Genomic DNA, 22492 nt, shown 5'->3' with positions numbered 1-22492 from the left:
TCACTCACAAGATTTTAATCAACAAATTCAGTTACCGATTGACTTAATACCGACAAATAAACAAGTAACATTGATACAATAACAATGTAATTAAAAACAACAATTAATCATCAGTTTTATTATTGATATTATCAATTTGATAAACAACAAGTTCAGTTCCCTCATAATTTTATGTTAACCTTCATGTTATCAAATTATCTTTATTATAATTAAACTTTACAATCAACTATCTAATCGATAAGAATCAATCTATCTGATTCCGATTATCTCGAGAAAATTAATCTTGTTTTCGTTTCATCGAAGGTTAATCAAAATGTAAGTTTATAAATTGAGAAAGAAAAGTTTTTGTATCTTTTTGCTTTAATCACATCCAATTAAATTAAATGATAATTTTAATCACTTTACGTCAGAATAATTAAATAACTATTGATCTTAGAGCAGTTTAAGAGTTCTGAAATTATTTGGAAAATAACTCTTATTATCTTCATCTTAATTCAGAGAAAACAAAAAGGCGAAAATTATTCTGATTATAATCATATCAATTAATTAAATGAAAGTTCGTAAAGGATAATTAAATTAAAAGCTAACAAGTTAATCAAACATGTTGAATTGCAACAATATTAATCAATTTTGAACTTTTCAAGAGAGAGTAAGTTAATTATACTTAATTGTCATTAATTTTCTGTTTTGATTTTGTTTTATTCTCGATAAACTTATTGTATTAAAATTTCTGAGTGTCCAAAGGAATCAACGAAAACAGAATTGGCCCTGAAAGAGGTTCCGATCAGGCGGAGCTACGATGCACTCAGATAATGCGAATATACATCGCATTTATCTTAATAATCTAACCGATAACTTTTCCTATTAATCTATCATCAACTTTACAATTGTAATTTTATATTCAATGCTCGAAAGAACCTTGATCGTCTTATACTCTAAATATATAAGTGAAATTCTGAATTTTGTATACTCATCCTTTACTTGTTTCATTTTTTAAGCGTTCTAATTAACAATAATTCATATTATTTCTTTATTGTCCAATTAACAAAACTAAAATAATGGATATTAAATATAACGATAACTTTATTCATCGTAAATGGAAAGTGAAAGAGGATGTGGTCATCTCAGGAATGTCTGGACGATTTCCGAAATCAGAATCAGTGGATGAATTTATTGAAAATTTATTTAATTCAGTTGATCTAATGACCGGAGGAAATGATCGATTCCGTTCAGGTAAATAAATTCATCAGTAATTAATATCAACAATTACTGCTTATCGGTTCAATGGACTGTATGATTTAATCATTATGAAAATATTTCGAATTACGCTTTTTGAGTTTCCGATAAAAACCTAAACCTACCTAAGGCTATAAGTCAAAAATCCATTATCTCTATCAGTAATTTGCATATTCTTTCGCTTTACCTTTATTATTATTTTGCATTTCTTATAATTTATTATTTATATTTATTTTATTATTATTATTCATCAAATTTCCAACTATGATAACTTTGTGCTAACAATGATATCGATACAATTTAAGATAAAATCAATCTCCTTTACTCACAAGACTTTTGGACTATTCCATGAAATAAGATAAGGAATAGAAGAGTTGATATTAATTTTAAAAAATTAATCCAAAACATTACCAGTCATACCTTAAGAAAGAAACAATTGTTCTCTAATTAAATGGATCATTTAATTATTCTTGCTAGTTATTAATTATATTTTATACGTTGAATGAATGGATTTACAGGTCATAATGGTTTACCTCAAGCAAGTGGAAAAGTTTGTAATTTAAACAAATTCGATGCTCAATTTTTTTCGATCCCCGAATATCAAGCTCATCATATGGATCCACAATTAAGGAAATTATTGGAGGTCACTTATGAGGCGATCATTGATTCAGGTAAGAGATAATCAAATCAAATTTTAGTTTTGAGTTAAGAGCTAAAACTTTGTGTAGGATCACAAATATGAAGTCCAAATACATTTTTTTATTTTTTTTTTATCTGATCAGTAGTTTTCGAGAAAAGCAAGCTCGAAGTTGAAAGGTCGCTTTTTCTCAGCAACGATACGTTTCCAGATCATGAATTTTTTATTCCATCGACAACTTTTCATGTCCTTACAGAGAATCAAATTTTTTTGGTAAAAAAATATCGGTAAGATCTTAGTTAATGGTTGGAGGTGTGGCCAATGGTTAGTTTTCACACTAATCTTATCAATTAATCGATTTAATTCACTCATTCATATAAGAAACAACCCGGATAGAAAGAAGCGATATCTTGTAGTACAATCGAGTAATTAGAACCAAAATTTTTCGTAAAATATGTTTTCCGATAGACAAATTCTTCTATGTAACTACTTCGACCTTTTCCATGTGCACTTTTCGGTAAGCAGGCCTTAAGTGAGCGCCAGTTTCTCTCTATTTTTTGTGTGTTGACGGTCGGATCATTTGGATCAACAAAATTTTTCGAGTGATTAACTTGGTTCACTACATAACCACAATTATTGAGACACAAATAAGATCTCCACTTGTCCGTCAATAGACGAGTTTTTTGGTGAACACGTCGGGTTATTAGCACCTTAATTGTTTCAGATCCTCGGTCGGCTGCCAGCTCAGCGAAACAAGCATTTGTTTCACGATCAATGCCTCCAATAACCCACGACTTTTTTCTCTCTTGAAACGTTAAACGACCACGATGACTTTTTCTGTGAAAAACCTTAGTTTCGTCCACCTCGACCTCATGACCATCACCACCGATTTTTACCTTGTTGTCAGTACATTTATTAATACATATCTCTCTTAACTCGCTGAAGTAATTAAGCACAGTATTTTTATTTAGCCCAAGGGCTTTAGCGGTAAAATTTACTGAGCATTTGGTTGTCCAAAAAAATATCAACCTCAACGACATCAACACATCCAACCGGCTACCTGAAAACCATGTATATTGGGCTAAGTTAAGTACTGCGTTGCACTTGTTGCAGTGGTACCGGTATTTCAATTTGAGTGAATCTCTTTTCTCAATAGTCATTACACCGTCACAATTAGAGTCGACACATCGATGGGCTTTAGGGGCATTGATCAATTTAACATGTTTAGCAAACTCAAACCCAGGTAATATTTCACGGTCACATGTAATCATTGAATCAAAATTAACTAAAGTTAATTTAGAAAAATCAAACTCATGGAAACTCATTTTAAAAAAACAATAGTCTTCATCATAAGGTCTCATGTTAATTAATTAAATCGATTAATTGATAAGATTAGTGTGAAAACTAACCATTGGCCACACCTCCAACCATTAACTAAGATCTTACCAAAATATCTAAAGTGCTCCGGCCACAATTCCGTTGTATTTTTAGAAAACAGACTGCGATACCTAATTTTGAACAAAAATAGACAAAATTTTATGGAAATTCTATCTCTCGAATGCAAAAAATACTTTCTAATGCTCGAATAAATAATTAGATAAAAGTTTTTTCTAGAATTTCGACGATTAAAAACTAATTATAACCTATTTCTGGACTATTATTTAACCTTAGAAAAAATTTCAGAAAAATGTCGATAAATGGCTTTTTTATGGACAAAAGTTCGAACTCGAAAGTTAAATTTCCATACAAACCAATGTTAATGTTATTTTTCTATTATTTGGTTAATTATTCGAGCAATTGATCTAAATTCTAGTCGGATATTACAATAAATAATTTAGTAATAAGAAAAAAGATCAGCGAATTGCCTCAATCCAGCCCAAGTTCCTAAACTAATTGAATATCATTTTCATTAAAATCAACTTCAAAATTTAATAACAAAATGGCCTTTAGTGCTGAGATTTTCATATTTGACATTTGCATAGGCCATGTTACATGTTAATTTTCATAAATTGATCTCAACTCTCAAGAGAATTAGATCCAAAAGAAGACGATTCCCCATTTGGCCCTCCGTATTTTTTCAATCGTAATCATCATGAAATTGAATTTTTCATCAATTGTAGCCAGAGAGTTAATCGTAATTATAACGTTTGAATAAAGTCAATAAGTCTATCCAGTCAGCCGCTAATCAATTTTAAAAAATTAGTCAAAAACATTACCAGTCATACCTCAGTTTCGGAGATATTAGCACTCGAAGATGAACGACCACTCTCTCATGGCTTCTAAAGGATTTTAGCTTAATTGTTTTGAATAAAAATTAATTATACCAAGAATGACCAGAAATATAAACATCATTAAGATAATTTTTAACATTGCCAATTGACACTGAATTATATCTGTTTACATTTAAGGTTTGTCCATTGAATCATTAAGAGGATCTAAAACTGGATTTTTCTATGGGTCATCATGTGCAGAGACTGAAATAGCCTGGGGTGAAGAGCCACTTGAGTATCCTGAATACAAACAAATGTATGCAACATTGGTTCCTTATATTTTCGATCTGAATGGACCAGTGTGTCATTTCGACACTGCATGTGGGTCAAGTTTTCAGCACTGAATGAAGCATTCGCAACAATTAAATCAGGGATTTGCGATAGAGCTTTGTTTGCTGGATTCAACATTTGCTTAGTCCCATTTGTTACTGAACAATTTCGTGACCTACAAATGGTTTCCCGTTATGGTAGATCAAAATGTCTCGATAAATCAGCTGATGGTTATGGAAGATCTGAAGGCGTTTGTTGTATTGTTTTACAAAAAGCACCCGATTCTAAACGTATTTACTCAACGATAGTTAATTCTCGATCCAATATCGATGGTTATAAAGATCAGGGTATTTCATTTCCATCGGTCGATTTACAACGACAATTGATTTATGAAACCTACACCGAAGTTGGTCTTGATCCCACTAAAGTAACCTATGTCGAGGCTCATTGTACTGGTACTCAGGCTGGTGATCCCGTTGAACTAAACGCAATTCACGATGTTTTTTGTATCGGGCGAGATCCATCAGATCCACTGAAAGTTGGGTGTTTAAAATCTAATATGGGACATGCTGAAGGTGCGTCAGGTATTTGCGCTTTGATTAAAGCCAATATGATATTTCAAAAAGGTCTGATTCCTCCTAATTTACATTTAAAAACTCCTAATCCTCGAATTGAAGGACTAATGAATAAGACAATTGTTCCAGTTACGAAAATTAGTCATTTCGAAGACGAAATTATCTCGCTAAGTTGCTTTGGATTTGGAGGTGCTAATGCTCATGTTATTCTCCGAGGTCATGATGTCCGATCATCGGCTGATGAGTTCAATTTAACTTTATCAAAATGTCCTCGATTAGTAAATATCCCTGGTCGTTCAGTCGAAGGTATTAAATATGTCCAAAATTATCTCGAATCATCGGTCAATAAATTAACCAGATCATTTCTTGATCTTCTTAATGAATATTCAAAAACTCGTAAAATGCTTCATCGAGGATACACATTGATTGAAGGAGAACCTGGAAAATATTTTATGAAACATTTCATTGGAAATCAACTCGATTCAGTTGAGCATAAAAAGTCTATTTGACATCATCAACAAATCTAATCAACGTTGATCAAAATCTAAAAGATTTACCTGTTTTCTCTGATACCATCAATAGATTGACAACTTACCTCAAACAGTTTGACTTGAATTTATTTGATCTCGTTTTTGGTGAGATGAAAGTTTCCAACCCTTTGGAATCGATTGTTAAATCAATTGCTATTCAATTGGCGATTGTTAATCTATTTAAATCCATCAAATTAAATATCGATGGAGTTGCGATTTCAACAATTGGATCTTTGATTAATCTTTATGCTAACAATAAGATGACTGAACAAGAAGTCATTCTAACTGCTTATTGGTTCGGACATTTCGTCCAAATAAAAGACCAATCAATAATCAATCCAACAATTGAAGTTTTATCGTCATACGAACAAATTAAACCTCATTTATCAGAAGGAATCAAACTCACAAAGAAAACATCGGGTAAATCATGTATCATTTCTGGACATTATGAAGAGATATTTTATTCGATCATCAATCTACAACTTGCTAATATTACGATTAAATGGCCTGGAGAATCAATTCTTGATCCTGGCAATGACTTTGATAAAAATATTTTCTTAAATCCAGGACAAAATCAAGAAATTATGAATAAATTCAAAAGTCACATGATCAAGACAATTCTATTCTCAGATCATTACATTCAAACTGTTAGAAGCTTTACAGAATTATCTGCGACGATAATAATTATTATTTATGAGCAACAATTCTGTTTGCCTAAATCAATCGTCAATTCGCAAAGCCTAACTGTTAATCTTATCCATTACAACTTATCAGATATGGAAAAGGGTTTTATATCTGGTGACAGTTTATTTACTTGTTTAGGTAAAATTTACGCTGACCAAGGAATCGACTATTGTCTTGAACATTTATATCCAACTATTAATTATCCTGTTCCAGTTGATACTCTTTCATTAAATTCATTAATCAAATTTGATCATTCGGCCGATTGGAAAGTCTTCAAATATCCTGAATACTTTAATCATGATAGACTTACAACCACTTATAAGTTCAGAGTTAATCTCACTGATTCTGAAGATTGGTTCTTGGCCGATCATAAAATCGATGGTCGAATCCTTTATCCAGCGACTGGGTTATTGATGTTTGTTTGGTACACGGTTGCTAAATTTCATGGAGCCATAGCAACACGATTCCCGATTGAATTTCGTGACATCAGATTGATTCGAGCTACAGTTTTACCCAAAAAGGAGATCAAGTTTATCGTCCAATATTCGCCTGATAACGGGAATTTTATTATCATTGAAAGTGACGATATTGTTGCTTCTGGTAAGGTTTTTGGTAATCCAGATTTGGATCTTGTTAAAAATTCTTACCCTAAATTGAGAATTGCAGAAACTAGTGCCTACAATCTAAATACTGATGATATTTATAAAGAGTTAAGAGTTCGTGGTTACGATTATGGTCCACATTTCCGACGATTAACTTCCGCTTCGAGCTCAGGATTACATGGTAAAGTTGCGTGGCAAGAAACAAGCAGTTCACAGTTAAAAGCTTCATCCATGCAGGAAAGAGCACAGGCCGGAATTTTCAGTTTTCTGAAAACTTGGGTAACATTTACTGATTCAGCTTTACAGTTAATTTTGCTCTCAAGTCAAAAGAATCGTGACCTTTATATTCCTACTGGTTTTCAATCATTAATCTGTGATCCAGTATCTATCATGGAAACAGTTAATCGATTCAATAGATCCTTGCATCTAAATGATACTCAAAAGGCTTCTGAATCACCAAACGCAAATTCATCTGATGATGAAAGTTCGAATGGAGACTCATCCAAACGAAAAAATCCAGAATTCGATGTGTATCACGATCCGATAACTCAGACAGTTACGACTGATGGTGTTTGGGTAAAGGTCTTTTCGCATCCGATGCAAATCGACGAAATCAATCAATCAATTTCGAAACGTACGATTTTATCCCATTTCATGAAAGTTGTGCAGTCAATGAAATGACCATCAATCGACAATCGACAATCAATCGAATCATATTCAGCAATGATTTTTGAACTAATTGATTTGTTAAGAAAAAAGACTCTAACCTCTATTGAGATTAGCGCAGAAGAAATGGAATCATTTTCGAATGCAGTTGACCTGAAAAAAGATCAACATTCATTGGCTAATTATTTGATCTGTTTGTGTCGAGGAGAAACACCAACGATAGAAATTACCTCTAAACTATCTGATGACATGTTGATTGGTACAAATGCAGTTCTTCATGCTAATCAAAGATTTTTGAAACCATTTGTAAATACTGCAACTAGTCATCAATTCTATAACAGTTCTAATACTTCGGCCTGCAAAATTGTCGAAATCAATGATTCTCAAGCTTTTCTCTTTGATTGTATCAAATCATTTATCGAACTTCAATCATTGGGATTGATGAAGTTAGATCATATTCTAGTGCGGTCAAATGTACCTGAGCCAGAAATTGCTGATAAACTTTCCACAGTGAATACGATTGTTTGGGATATCAATGAATCACCAGCTCCAAGCGACTTGAGTAAAAATGATTTAGTTATTTACAAACTGACTAATCAGTCAATTGATTCATTAATCGAGAATATCGATAAAATTCAATCGATTCTAAAACCCAATGGTCATTTGTTAGTATTGACCAGAGAAAACTCATCTAACTTAGAAAGTCTAAGATCGAATCCATTTGTTCAAAATCTATTGAAAGATTTTCTTCCGCATTCAATTGACTCAAATGTACTAATTGAAAAAATGAAAGAAAATAATTGGGTTTGTATAAGTAAACGAACCCTTTCATCCAAATCGTTACCTTTGGTCGGATTAATGTTCAAAAAGTTACCAGAGTCGATTAATCTTGAGAAACATAAGATTATCCGAGTTAATCCATTTGAATATTCGTGGCTTGAGAATCTCAAGGATGAAATAAAAGCCAATGAAGATTCAATAATTTGGTTGGTTAGTCAAAATGTTTCCGATGTAAGTGTACTTGGTTTAGCTAAATGTCTGAGTTTAGAACCTTACGGATCTCGAATTCGTTGTGTCGCTCTTCAACCTGGTTCTAAAGGAATCGATTTATCATCCATTGATTTGAATAGTCCAACTTTCCATCAACTAATAACCAATGATTGTAAATTCAATATTTATGATGATCAACTCGGATGGGGAGATTATTGTCACTTCGAGATACCGACAAAACCAGAGACCGATAGCAAATGTTTAATCCAAAGTAAAGATGCTTATGTCCAGTGTTTAATTCCTGGTGATCTTTCATCACTTGTATGGACTCAATTCAATCCGATTTCTGATCCTAAAAAGGTCAATCTCTTTGTACAATCAACTATTCGTCACTCAATTTCAAAGATATTATGCATGCGACTGGAAGATTACCTTCTAATCTTAATCCCGATTGGCGCACTCCAGTAGAAATCGCAACACCAATCGGATTAGAATACGCTGGTGTCGATTCGAATGGTAACCGGATTATGGGTATTGTCTCTCATCGAGCATTAGCGACTAAACTAATCATCGGATCAAATGATCTCTCCTGGCCTATTCCTTCAACATGGAGCATGGAAGATGCAGCAACCGTTCCAGTCGTTTACACAACTGTGATTTATAGTCTATTGATTCGCGGTAAACTTCGTCAAGGAGAATCTGTTCTTATTCATGCAGGAACAGGAGGTGTTGGAATAGCAGCGATAAACATTTGTTTGAGTATGAATTGTAAGATCTTTACAACGGTTGGTACAGATGAGAAGCGGAAATTTCTTCAAGAACAATTCCTTCACTGGACGAGACGAGTTTCGCTCATTCGAGATCAACTTCATTCGAAGAACATGTTCTTAGACACACAAATGGTCGAGGTGTTGATGTGATTCTCAATTCATTATCTGAGGACAAACTACAAGCAAGTGTTAGATGTTTAGCACCGGGTGGAAGATTTCTGGAAATCGGTAAATATGATATGATGCAGAATAATAAGATTAACGTGGGACTTTTTGATGAGAGTAGAACTTTCCATAGTATTTTACTCGATTCCTTCATTAGTACTGCTGGTCATGTGATTGGTAAAATAGACGGTATGGAGCAATTAAGAAAAGAAATAAGATCACTTATGATTAAAAGAATCGCTTCAGGAGCCGTCAAGCCGCTTCCACGAAAAGTATTCGAAATGGATCAGGTTGAAAAAGCTTTTCGATTTATGGCCACAGGTAAACACATTGGAAAAGTGTTAGTTAAGATTCGCGATGATGAATGTTATTTACCCACAAAAGACTCGAAACAAATGGATGAAACTAAATCGGCTCCTATGTCGATGAAATCACCGCTTTTCTATCCAAATAAAGCTTATATTATTGTCGGTGGATTTGGTTTGGAATTAGCTTCTTGGTTGGTTAGTAAAGGTGCTCGTCAATTGGTCCTTAATTCTCGATCAGGACCTAAATCGTCTTACCATAAACTGTCTTTGGATCGACTAGAGTCACTTGGTGCTAATGTCATCATATCAACTCACGATTTAACTAATGAAAAAGATTGTTGTTCTCTTTTCGAATCCCTTTCACCTTATCCAATTGGTGGGATATTTAATTGTGCTCTCGTTTTGTCTGATGCTTTAATATCCGATCAAAATGCTGAAACTTATGAAAAAGTTTGTTCATCTAAAGTAAAAATAACAAAGAATTTAGATAAATTAACTCGATCAATGGCTCCAGTTGATTGTGATTATTTTGTGGTCTTCTCATCAGTCGCTTGTGGACGAGGAAATCCAGGCCAATCTAATTATGGATTAGCCAATTCTTATATGGAATCGATTTGTCAAGAGAGATTCAAACATGGATTTCATGGCCTAGCGATCCAATGGGGATACGTTGGTGACGTTGGATTTGTTGTTGAAAAATTAGGTGGCAACATTGATTCTGTTCATGGAACAGCGCCTCAAAGAATTCACTCTTGTTTCTCTGTACTAGAACGAGCGTTGGCTTATGCTGTGCCCGTCGTGTCAAGTTTGGTGAAATCAGTTGATACCAAAAGCTTTTCAACTGGATCTGGAGACATAGTCAGCTCAATTTGTCATATTTTGGGTTTCAAAGATGTTAACTCACTTGATCCAAATGTTACTTTAGGTGAACTCGGTATGGATTCGTTGATGGCAATTGAGGTTCAACAAGTTTTAGAGAAACAGTACAGTATCTCAATGAATTCAAAGGAGATTCGAGCTCTAACCATCATTAAATTGAAAGAATTATCAAACAAAATTAAAAATGATAAACAAACATCAGAATCTTTGACAAATAACAGCTTGGGTGTAAATGAATCGAGTGAAATAAATACGATGATAGGGCCACTTTTATCTCTTCAAGTTCCAAAAACAGTTACCAGCAATCTCAGTGATTTAGAAAGATCAAATTCATTCGAGCCAATTTATTATTTTCCTCCAATTGAGGGAAATTATGATTTGATGAAAGGTCTTATTGATCGTGTGAAAAGACCAGCACTTGGACTTAATTGGACCTACGATCTTTCCTCTCTTACATCAATCGAGTCTGCAGCAAATTATTATGCTGATTATCTGACCAAATGTCATTCACTAAGTGACAAGTTACACATGATTGGCTACTCATTTGGTGGCATTATTGCTTATAATATCGCCTGTGATTTAGAGAAACGATTTTTATCTAACGGAAATGGACCAATAATCGAGAAATTAATTCTTATTGATGCTGATCCTGAAAAGCTAAAAACGTGGTAGAATTCACTAAAAGTGGATTTGAAGATGCTCCCATGAGTACCCAAGAAACAGAATTTGTTAAAGGAGTAATCAAAAGAGTATTTGAAAATCTAGATCCGAATCAATTCGATCTCGAAATAAGAAATTGCTCCAATCGAAAGGAAAGATTCGAAAAATTCACAAAAATAATGATCGATAAAGGAATTCCCGAAGATAAAGCAGACATGATTTCTAAAATAAATGAACTAAATTTTCAAAAAGCACAAATGCTTGCCAATTATTCAACAAAACTGAAATCGAAATTAACCAAAATGATTCATATTCAAGCTAAAACTGATCATCCATTATTCCTAAACGCAAAACAAACTCAATTCAAGGTAAGAATAATTCAAACCCATTGATCGATTTACCAATTTAATTCTGTCACAATTACTAATCAATATTTTTTTAATTTCTCTTAGCTTGGAACCGAACACTTTTTCGATGGTAATCATCACACGGTAATTGGATTAAATTTGGACGCTATCGAGAAAATAGCGAACAATTTCTTCGATATCCAATAATCTTAACGCTCTCTAATTCATCGTTTATAACTTTGTGATCAATTTTTGTATTTTCCGCTTGTTCTGATAGACTCACTTTTATTGAATTCAGTATTTTTAATGATTAAATTCTAGAATCTTGTGAAGAACCAGAGTTGTCTCGAACTAATTCTAATACAAGTACCAGGTAAGGTTCAAATGCCTTAAAGCTTACAAGGTTAAATCACTGGTTTATCAATTATTCTACTTACTTCGCTAAAGATCCGCTCCGAGAAAATGAATTTCATCATAATGAGCCAATTCAGGACAAGAAATGAAAAGTTAACATACAATCTAATGAACAATATAATAGTAATAATGAGTAGAAAGGTAAAAAGCTGAGACATTTTCCTGACATTTCAATAAGCTCCGAATAAGATAAACCGATCTTGAAAATGGCCATTTCGCTAAAATTACTAAACTTTTTCTCAACAGATTATTGTTATACTTTTTGTAACCAGATTGAAAAATTATCTAATCAATTAAATCGATCTCATCCGAGCATTTACTTTCAAAGAATCGTCGTTATCATTTGATCTATTTAAAGGTAATGATTTAACACAAGGGAAAAGTTTGTTAATCAATGAATAAATTTAAAGACGAATTTTTTCTCGATACATAAATATCATAATCATGAGGATCAAAAATCAAGGAAATTACTTTAGGCTTTTATGAGGCATTCATTGCAATAAATGCCTGAGTAAATACGAATTTAGATGAAACAACTGATTAATTACTTACCTTGATTAAAGATGATACTAAGTTCGTTAATCTCGTTAAATCTGTTCGTATGATAATAGCATAGTTTAAGTTATTATTTTTTCATTGACAAAAAACTGTGCCATCAATCCAAAACCATCAATGCATTGAGACTCGAAAGCGTGAACAATTTAAGATGAGTTGAATGAGAAATTCATATTATTTTGACCATGATTAAGAATCAATAACATACATTATAAAATAAAAGTACATGCATTTGATTGATATCGCTACAAAGTATTAATTTAATACGTTTTGTGTTAATTTTTATGGAATAGTTTAGATTAATTATTTGTTATTCGATTTTTGACTTTTTTGGATAATATCTAAGTCTTGATTGAATAAAGCAAAAGAATATAATCTATACATTTATTTGTCTTTCTTCATATCTTGATTCATTAAATTAGTTTTCGCAAGAAAATACGTCTTTTGTGTAATGTCGGAATATTAAAGCACTATTGATGGGACAACTTTAACTGATCTCTTAACACTTTGATTGACATTATCTAATCAATGATAATCAATTTCAAAATTTTAAATTGAGTTATTTTACAATTAGTGATTTTGTCCTCTTTTCAAGGATAAAATATTGTTATTATCATATATTTAATCTCAATTAACTTACTGCTTTAGTTTCGTGATCGATCAAATTGATAGAAAACCATGATTATATATCATAATACTCAATGTATTACATGCAATACTAATGCTAATACTGTTAATCAGATCGTTCACATGTACTTTTAATCTTCATTTAAATAATCAAAAACAACTCCAAATGTTGATGCCCATAATTATTAATAAATCAAAGACAATTGATCAAATTGATAAAAAAATCTGAAACTAATCACATGCAACTAATTAAATGTAATTCATTTGCTTATTTCTTCTCGATGCTTGACATTATATACCTCTAATAAACTTTGATTTATCAATAAACTTACAAATTTTGTGAAACTTGATCTTTCTTCCATTTTTGTTCTTGTACTAATAGCTAATTATTATTACTGCTATTATAAAGCTAGAAAAATCATGGATATTAAATATAACGATAACTTTATTCATCGTAAATGGAAAGTGAAAGAGGATGTGGTCATCTCAGGAATGTCTGGTCGATTCCCAAAATCGGAATCAGTGGATGAATTTGCTGATAATCTGTTCAATTCTGTTGACATGATAACTGGAGGAAATGATCGATTCCGTTCAGGTAATTAAATAGATCTTCACAAGCTAACTTCTTGGAAACTTGAAACCATGTAAAAGACACAAATCTAGATTAATTTGATAAAACCGATTTTAAAGCGTTCAATGTTCAAAATTTAAAAAACTCTAGCGTTGACGGTCAACTGTTGTCTCAATATTATTTTTCATTGATTTACAGGTCATACTAATTTACCTCAAGTAAGCGGAAAAGTTTGTAATCTAAACAAATTCGATGCTCAATTTTTTTCGATCCCCGAATATCAAGCTCATCACATGGATCCACAATTAAGGAAATTATTGGAAGTCACTTATGAAGCGATCATTGATTCAGGTAAGAAATGGATATCGATCAATAGTTTAACGATAGTATTATTAATAATCAATCAAGTGAAACCTTTGCAGCATCTATGTGAACAGTAATTGAACATGGGTCAGTCTGCCCTAAGCGATTAAGAGAGATTCGTGGAAGGAAATTCTCTTGACGTATGAGGGGATCTTTTGTTATTTATATCAAGAATATGTTGAAAGTTATGAGACTGAAAATAAACTAAATAGTGTAGAACTTTTTTACTCTTCTATGAATTCGGACAATTTGTTACTGTTACCTAATAGTGATTGAATATACAATACCAAAATGATTTGTTGATCTCTTACCTCGCCAATGACTGTGTGAATAAACGATTGATCATGTTGATCTTCTTTTCTAAGACACATAATTGGAAACTTTATTTCATTTCTTTTCAGGTAAGTCGATAGAATCATTAAAAGGATCGAAAACTGGATTTTTCTATGGGTCATCGTTTGCTGAGACCGAAATAGCCTGGGGTGAAGAGCCACTTGAGTCTCCTAACTACAAACAAATGTATGCGACATTGGTTCCTTATATTTTCGATCTAAAAGGACCAGTTTGTCACTTCGACACCGCCTGTGGGTCAAGTTTTTCAGCATTGAATGAAGCATTTACAGCTATTAAGTCAGGAATTTGTGATCAAGCTTTGGTCGCTGGATTCAACATTTGCTTAATACCAGTGGTCACTTTACAGTTTCGAGATCTTCAAATGGTTTCTCGTTATGGTCGATCTAAGTGTCTCGATGAATCAGCTGATGGTTATGGAAGATCTGAAGCCGTTTGTTGTATCGTATTACAAAAATCATCAGATGCTAAACGTATTTACTCAACGATAGTTAATTCTCGATCCAATACCGATGGTTATAAAGATCAGGGCATTTCATTTCCATCGGTCGATTTACAACGACAATTGATTTATGAAACCTACACCGAAGTTGGTCTTGATCCAACCAAAGTGAGCTATGTCGAGTCTCATACTACTGGTACTCAGGCTGGTGATCCGGTTGAACTAAAAGCCATTCACGATGTTTTTTGTATTGGTCGAGATCCATCAAAACCTTTGAAAGTTGGATGTTTGAAATCAAACATGGGACATGCCGAGGCCGCATCTGGTATTTGCGCTACAATTAAGGCCAACATGATAATTCAAAAAGGTCTGATTCCTCCTAATTTACATTTAAAAACTCCTAATCCTCGAATTGAAGGACTAATGAACAAGACAATTGTTCCAGTTACAACGATTACTCCTTTCGAAGATGAAATTATCTCGCTAAGTTGCTTTGGATTTGGAGGTGCTAATGCTCATGTTATTCTCCGTGGTCATAATGTCCGATCATCGGCTGATGAGTTCAATTTAACTCTATCAAAATTACCTCGATTAGTAAATATCCCTGGTCGTTCAGTCGAAGGTATTAAATATGTCCAAAATTATCTCGAATCATCGGTCAATAAATTAACCAGATCATTTCTCGATCTTCTTAATGAATATTCAAAAACTCGTAAAATGCCTCATCGTGGATTCACATTGATTGAAGGAGAACCTGGAAAATATTCAATGAAACATTTCATTGGAAACCAACTCGATTCAGTTGAACGGAGAAAAGTCTATCTGACATCATCAACAAATCTCAAAAACGTGCATCCAGATTTAAGAGATTTGGCTGTTTTCTCAGATACTATCGCTAGATTGACAACTTACCTCACACCATTTGATTTGAATTTATTTGATCTTGTTTTCGGTGAGATAAAAATTACTAACCCTTTGGAATCGATTGTTACATCGATTGCTATTCAATTGGCGATTGTTAATCATTTAAATCGATACAATTAAATATCGATGGAGTTGTGATTCCAACAATTGGATCTTTGATTAATCTTTATGCCAACGATAAGATGACTGAACAAGAAGTCATTCTAACTGCTTATTGGTTTGGACATTTCGTCCAAATAGAAGATCAATCAATAATCAATCCAACAATTGAAGTTTTATCATCATGTGAACAAATTAAACCTCATTTATCAGAAGGAATAAAACTCACAAAGAAAACATCAGGTAAATCGTGTATCATCTCTGGACATTATGATGAAATGTTTAATACAATTGTCGATCTACAAATGGCTAATATTATGGTCAAATGGCCTAAAGAATCGCTTGAGAACGATGAGTTTTTTGATTTCAATACGAGTTCTGTTGATGCGTCCAATTAAATATCAAGGAATCATTAATATGAACCATTTAAAAAGTTACCTGATCAGAAATATCCTTCAGCCAGATGAGTACATTCGTGTGATTTTAGAGTTGACAGAATCAACTTCAGCCCTGATAGTCAACGCAGATGATCAACAATTCATTTATCCGAAATCAATTTTTAATCAACAAAACTCACCATCTAATCTGCTTCAGTATAATTTATCCAACAGCGATAAAGGTTTTCTATCTGGTGACAGTTTATTTACCTGTTTAGGTAAACTTTACGCTGACCAAGGAATCGACTATTGTCTTGAACATTTATATCCAACTGTTAATTATCCTGTTCCAGTTGATACTCTTTCACTCAATTCATTAATCAAATTTGATCATTCGGCCGATTGGAAAGTCTTCAAATATCCTGAATACTTTGACCACATGCAGTGCTCAACAATTAATCTTTTTCGAGTTAATCTCACTGATTCTGAAGATTGGTTTTTAGCAGACCACAAGATCGATGGCCGAATACTTTACCCAGCGACGGGTTTATTGATGTTTGTTTGGTACACAGTAGCTAAGTATTTTGGAATTGTATCAACACGTTTTCCGATTGAATTTCGAGACATAAGACTAATTCGAGCTACGGTTTTAACTGAAAAAGAGGTTAAGTTTACTGTTCAATATTTACCTTATAACGGAACTTTTAGTATTTTTGAAAGTGGTGCTGTTGTTGCCTTTGGTAAAGCGTTTGGAGGTCCTGATTTGGATTTGGTAAGAACTTGTCATTCTAAGCTTGAAGAAGAAACTCGTGAATATGATCTCAGTAAAGAAGATATTTACAAAGAGTTACGAGTTCGTGGCTACGATTATGGTCCACATTTTCAGTGTCTTACTTCAGCCTCGAACTCAGGATCACATGGGATAGTCGAATGGCGAGACCCAAAAAATTCAGAATTGAAAGCGTCAACCACAATCGGTAAATCTCTTGCTGGAATCTTCAGTTTTCTAAAAACTTGGATAACATTTACTGATTCAGCTTTACAATTAATTTTGTTGTCCAGTCAAAATAATCGTGATCTTATATTCCTACTGGTTTTCAATCGTTGATCTGTGATCCAATTTCTATCATGGAAAAAGTTAACTCTTTAAATAAACCACCACAGATGACTGAAGAGGATTCAAAGTTATCAAATGAAGTTTCATCTTCGACCGATGATAAAAAGAAACAAATTTATCCAGAATTTAATGTTTATCATGATCCAATTACACAAACATTGTCAACTGATGGCGTTTGGGTCAAAGGGCTCAATGCAACCGATACTAATCGGAGAAACCAATTAGTTATTCTTGAAACTTATGATTTCACTCCATTCGATGAAAGTTGTTCTGTTGATGAAATGACATTACAATCAATCGAATCATATTCATCACTGGTCTTTGGTCTGATTGATTTGTTACGAAAAAAGACTCTAACTTCGAGTGATTGTAACATTGATCAGGAAATTTCATCATTAACAAACACCATTAACCTGGAAAAAGAGCAACATTCACTGGCTAATTATTTAATCTGTTTGTGTCGAGGAGAAACACCAACGGCAGAAATTACCTCTAAACTATCTGATGACTTGTTGATTGGTACAAATGCAGTTCTTCATTCTAATCAAAGATTTTTAAAGCCATTCGTAAATACTGCGACACTTCATGAATATTATGGTGGACACATTAATTCGCAATCCAGTATTATCGAAATCAATGATACTCAATGTTTTCTCTTTGATTCTGTTCAATCATTTCTTGAAACACAATCATTAGGCTCAATGAAAGTTGATTATACTTTGGTGAAATCGAATGTACCTGAATCAGAGACCGTTGATAAACTTTCGGCTGTGAATTCAATTGTTTGGGATATCGATGAATCACCAGCTCCAAGTGATCTGAGTAAAAACGATTTAGTCATTTACAAACTGACTAATAAGTCAATTGATTCATTAATCTCAAATGTCGAAAAAATTCAATCGATTCTAAAACCAAATGGTCATTTGTTGATATTGACCAGAGAGAACTCAAAGACATCAAACCTTGAAAGTCTAAGATCGAATCCATTAGTTCAAAATCTGTTGAAAGATTTTCTCCCAAATTCAATTGACTCAAATTCACTAATTGATAAAATGAAAGAAAATAATTGGGTTTGTATAAGTAAACGAACCCTTTCATCCAAATCGTTACCTTTGGTCGGATTAATGTTCAAAAAGTTACCAGAGTCGATTAATCTTGAGAAACATAAGATTATCCGAGTTAATCCATTTGAATATTCGTGGCTTGAGAATCTCAAGGATGAAATAAAAGCCAATGAAGAATCAATAATTTGGTTGGTTAGTCAAAATGTTTCTGATGTAAGTGTACTTGGTTTAGCTAAATGTCTGAGTTTAGAACCTTTGGATCTCGAATTCGTTGTGTTGCTCTTCAACCTGGTTCTAAAGGAATCGATTTATCATCAATCGATTTGCATAGTGCAACTTTCCATCAACTAATATCTAATGACTGTAAATTCAATATTTATGATGATAAACTCGGATGGGGAGATTATTGTCACTTCGAGATACCGACAAAACCAGAGACCGATAGCAAATGTTTAATCCAAAGTAAAGATGCTTATGTCCAGTGTTTAATTCCTGGTGATCTTTCATCACTTGTATGGACTCAATTCAATCCAATTCCTGATTCTAAAAAAGGTCAATCTCTCGTGACGATCAACTATTCATCTCTTAATTTTAAAGATATTATGCATGCGACTGGAAGATTACCTTCTAATCTTAATCCCGATTGGCGTATTCCAGTAGAAATGCCAACACCGATTGGATTAGAATATGCTGGTGTCGATTCAAATGGTAATCGAGTTATGGGTATTGTCCCTCATCGAGCATTAGCGACTAACCTTATAGTTGGTTCGAATGATTTTAGCTGGTCTGTTCCTTCAACATGGAGCATGGAAGATGCAGCTACCGTTCCAGTCGTTTATGCAACTGCGATTTATAGTCTTTTGGTTCGTGGTGAACTTCGTCAAGGAGAATCTGTTCTTATTCATGCAGGAACAGGAGGAGTTGGAATAGCAGCGATAAACATTTGTTTGAGTATGAATTGTAAGATCTTTACAACGGTTGGTACAGATGAGAAGCGGAAATTTCTTCAAGAACAATTTCCTTCGCTCGACGAAACGAGTTTCTCTCATTCGAGATCAACTTCATTCGAAGAACATATTCTTAGACACACAAATGGTCGAGGTGTTGATGTTGTTCTCAATTCATTGTCTGAGGATAAACTACAAGCAAGTGTGAGATGTTTAGCACCAGGTGGACGATTTCTGGAAATTGGTAAATATGACATTATGCAGAATAACAATATCAACGTGGGACTTTTCGATGAGGGTAGAACTTTTCATGGAATTATACTTGATTCTTTCATTGGCTCTGCGAGTTGTCCGATTAGTAAAGAAGTTGGAATAGAAAATAACAAAGAGAAAATCACTGCATATATGAACCAAGGGATTGCTTCTAGAGTAATTAAGCCAATTCCACACAAAGTATTCAAAATGAATCAGGTTGAAGAAGCTTTTCGCTTTATGGCCACAGGTAAACACATTGGTAAAGTCTTGATCAAAATAAAAGATGAAACTAGAGATGGTGAATGTTCTTTCATGCCATCAAAAGACGCGAATGGAATATCAACAAGATCGATACCATTGGCAATTAAATCGCCGATTTTCTATTCACATAAAACTTATATTATTGTCGGTGGGTTCGGTGGATTTGGTTTGGAATTATCATCTTGGTTAATTAGTAAAGGAGCTCGTCGATTGGTCCTTAATTCTCGATCGGGACCTAAAACGTCTTATCATAAATTATCTTTGGATCGATTAGAGTCACTTGGTGCTAATGTCATTCTATCGACACACGATTTAACTAAAGAACAGGATTGTTGTTCACTTTTCGAATCCCTTTCACCTTATCCAATTGGTGGGATATTTAATTGTGCTCTCGTTTTGTCTGATGCTTTAATATCCGATCAAAATGCTGAAACTTATGAAAAAGTTTGTTCATCTAAAGTTAAAATAACAAAGAATTTAGATAAATTAACTCGATCATTAGCTCCAGTTGATTGTGATTATTTTGTGGTCTTCTCATCAGTCGCTTGTGGAAGAGGTAACAAAGGTCAATCTAATTATGGATTAGCCAATTCTTATATGGAATCAATTTGTCAAGAGAGATTCAAACATGGACTTCATGGTCTAGCGATCAATGGGGATACGTTGGGGATGTTGGATTTGTTGTTGAAAAATTAGGTGTTAAAGTTGATTCAGTTCGTGGGACAGCAGCGCAACGAATTAACTCTTGTTTCTCTGTACTAGAACGAGCATTGATGTATCCATCGCCTGTTGTATCAAGTTGCGTGAGAGCAATTGATAGAAAAAGCGTTTCTTTCGGATCTGGAGACATAATTAGTTCAATCAGTCACATCCTGGGCATCAAAGACATTAATTCACTTGATCCTAATATTACTTTAGGTGAACTTGGTATGGATTCGTTGATGGCAATTGAAGTTCAACATGTTCTGGAGAAACAGTATAGCATCTCGATCACCTCTCAAGAGATCCGAGCTCTCAAAATATCTAAATTGAAGGAATTATCAACCAAAATGAACAATGATAAACAAACAACAGCATTATCAAGCAACATCTCGATGACCAATTCATTAAACGATACACATTCAATGTTTGGATCACTGTTATCAATTCAAGTTCCAAAAGGAATAATCAGTAATCTGAATGATTTAGAAAGATCAAATTCATTCAAACCAACTTATTATGTTCCTCCAATCGAAGGAAATTATGATTTGATGAAAGGTCTTATTGATCGTGTTAAAAGACCAGCACTCGGACTTAATTGGCCTTACGATCTTTCATCTCTTACCTCAATCGAGTCTGCAGCAAATTATTATGCTGATTATTTGACCAAATCTCATTCACCAAATGACAAAATACACATGGTCGGCTACTCCTTTGGAGGTATAATTGCTTATAATATCGCTTGTGAATTAGAGAGCCGTTTTCTTTCTAGTGGAAGTGGACCAATAATCGAGAAATTGATTCTTATTGATGCTGATCCTGAAAAGTTGAAAAACGTGGTAGAGATTACTAAAAATCGCATCGATGATGCTCCTTTGAGTACTCAAGAGACTGAGTTTATCAAGGGTGTAGTGAAAAGAATTTTACAAACTTAGATTCAAATCAATTCGATGCTGAAATAGCTAATTGTTACAATCGAAAAGAAAGATTCGAAAAATTCACAAAAATAATGATCGATAAAGGAATTCCCGCAGATAAAGCAGATATGATTTCTAAAGTTAATGAGTTAACTTTGCAGAAAGGACAAATGCTTACCAATTATTCACCAACGATGAATTCGAAATTTATTGAAATAATTCATATTCAAGCTAAAACTGATCTACCGTTGTTCCAAAGTGCAAAACAAACTCAATTCAAAGTAAGTATTAATAAAACCAAAGTAAATTTCAAAGCTATTGGTCAATTTACTAACCAATCTGATCTTGTTCACAATTTACTAATCAACTGATTATTTATGTGTTTTCTTAGCTTGGAACCGAACACTTTTTTGATGGTAATCATCACACGATAATTGGATTGAACTTAGACGCTATCGAAAAAATAGCAAACAATTTCTTCAGCATCCAAGAAGATGATAATAATGTTCTCTAACTGATCGCTTGTTTAATAACCAATGTTCATCTTTCACTTATCACTTCACGATGACTTTTTGCATTTTTCACTTGATCTAATAATTTCGATCCATTTATAATAATAAATCCAATAAACTTTGATCATAATTGAACTATTCAATCATCAATTATGAAGGGAATCAAACTTAAGTTTGATTGTTGATCCTTGATCATCTTAATTTAGTCTCTTCAATATTCAATTATCAACTTTTCACTTTGTTTAACTTTAGTTAATCAAAGTTTTTTATAACAATTTAATTTTATTTCACTTTAACTTTAATTACAATTAACATTAACCCAGTTATAGAGTTAACTTTATGTTGATTAACTGATTAATTGTTCAATTGTCACTTTTTCTTAATAATTTTTGTACTTATTTATCAACA

At 33.2% G+C, this 22492-nt stretch overlaps 1 protein-coding gene and 1 pseudogene across 1 annotated transcript; both read left to right on the top strand.

Annotated features, from left to right (window-relative positions):
- Positions 1 to 78: 78 nt before the first annotated feature.
- On the top strand, positions 79 to 12310 carry LOC128386681 (fatty acid synthase-like; annotated as a pseudogene).
- Positions 12311 to 13500: 1190 nt separating this feature from the next.
- Positions 13501 to 22234, top strand: LOC128386679 (fatty acid synthase-like). Its single transcript, XM_053345746.1, is given in 10 exon segments — positions 13501 to 13780; positions 13955 to 14107; positions 14521 to 15933; positions 15936 to 16310; positions 16342 to 17388; positions 17391 to 18746; positions 18749 to 20602; positions 20605 to 21579; positions 21582 to 21853; positions 21964 to 22234. Coding segments are annotated over 10 exon segments (7743 nt in total). The 5' UTR covers positions 13501 to 13605; the 3' UTR covers positions 22087 to 22234.
- Positions 22235 to 22492: the final 258 nt, after the last annotated feature.

Source organism: Panonychus citri, unplaced genomic scaffold (genome assembly GCF_014898815.1).
Source record: "Panonychus citri isolate SS breed McGregor unplaced genomic scaffold, ASM1489881v1 Contig00072, whole genome shotgun sequence".
NCBI classification, from domain to species: domain Eukaryota; kingdom Metazoa; phylum Arthropoda; class Arachnida; order Trombidiformes; family Tetranychidae; genus Panonychus; species Panonychus citri.
This window is presented reverse-complemented; position numbering and strand designations above follow the sequence as displayed.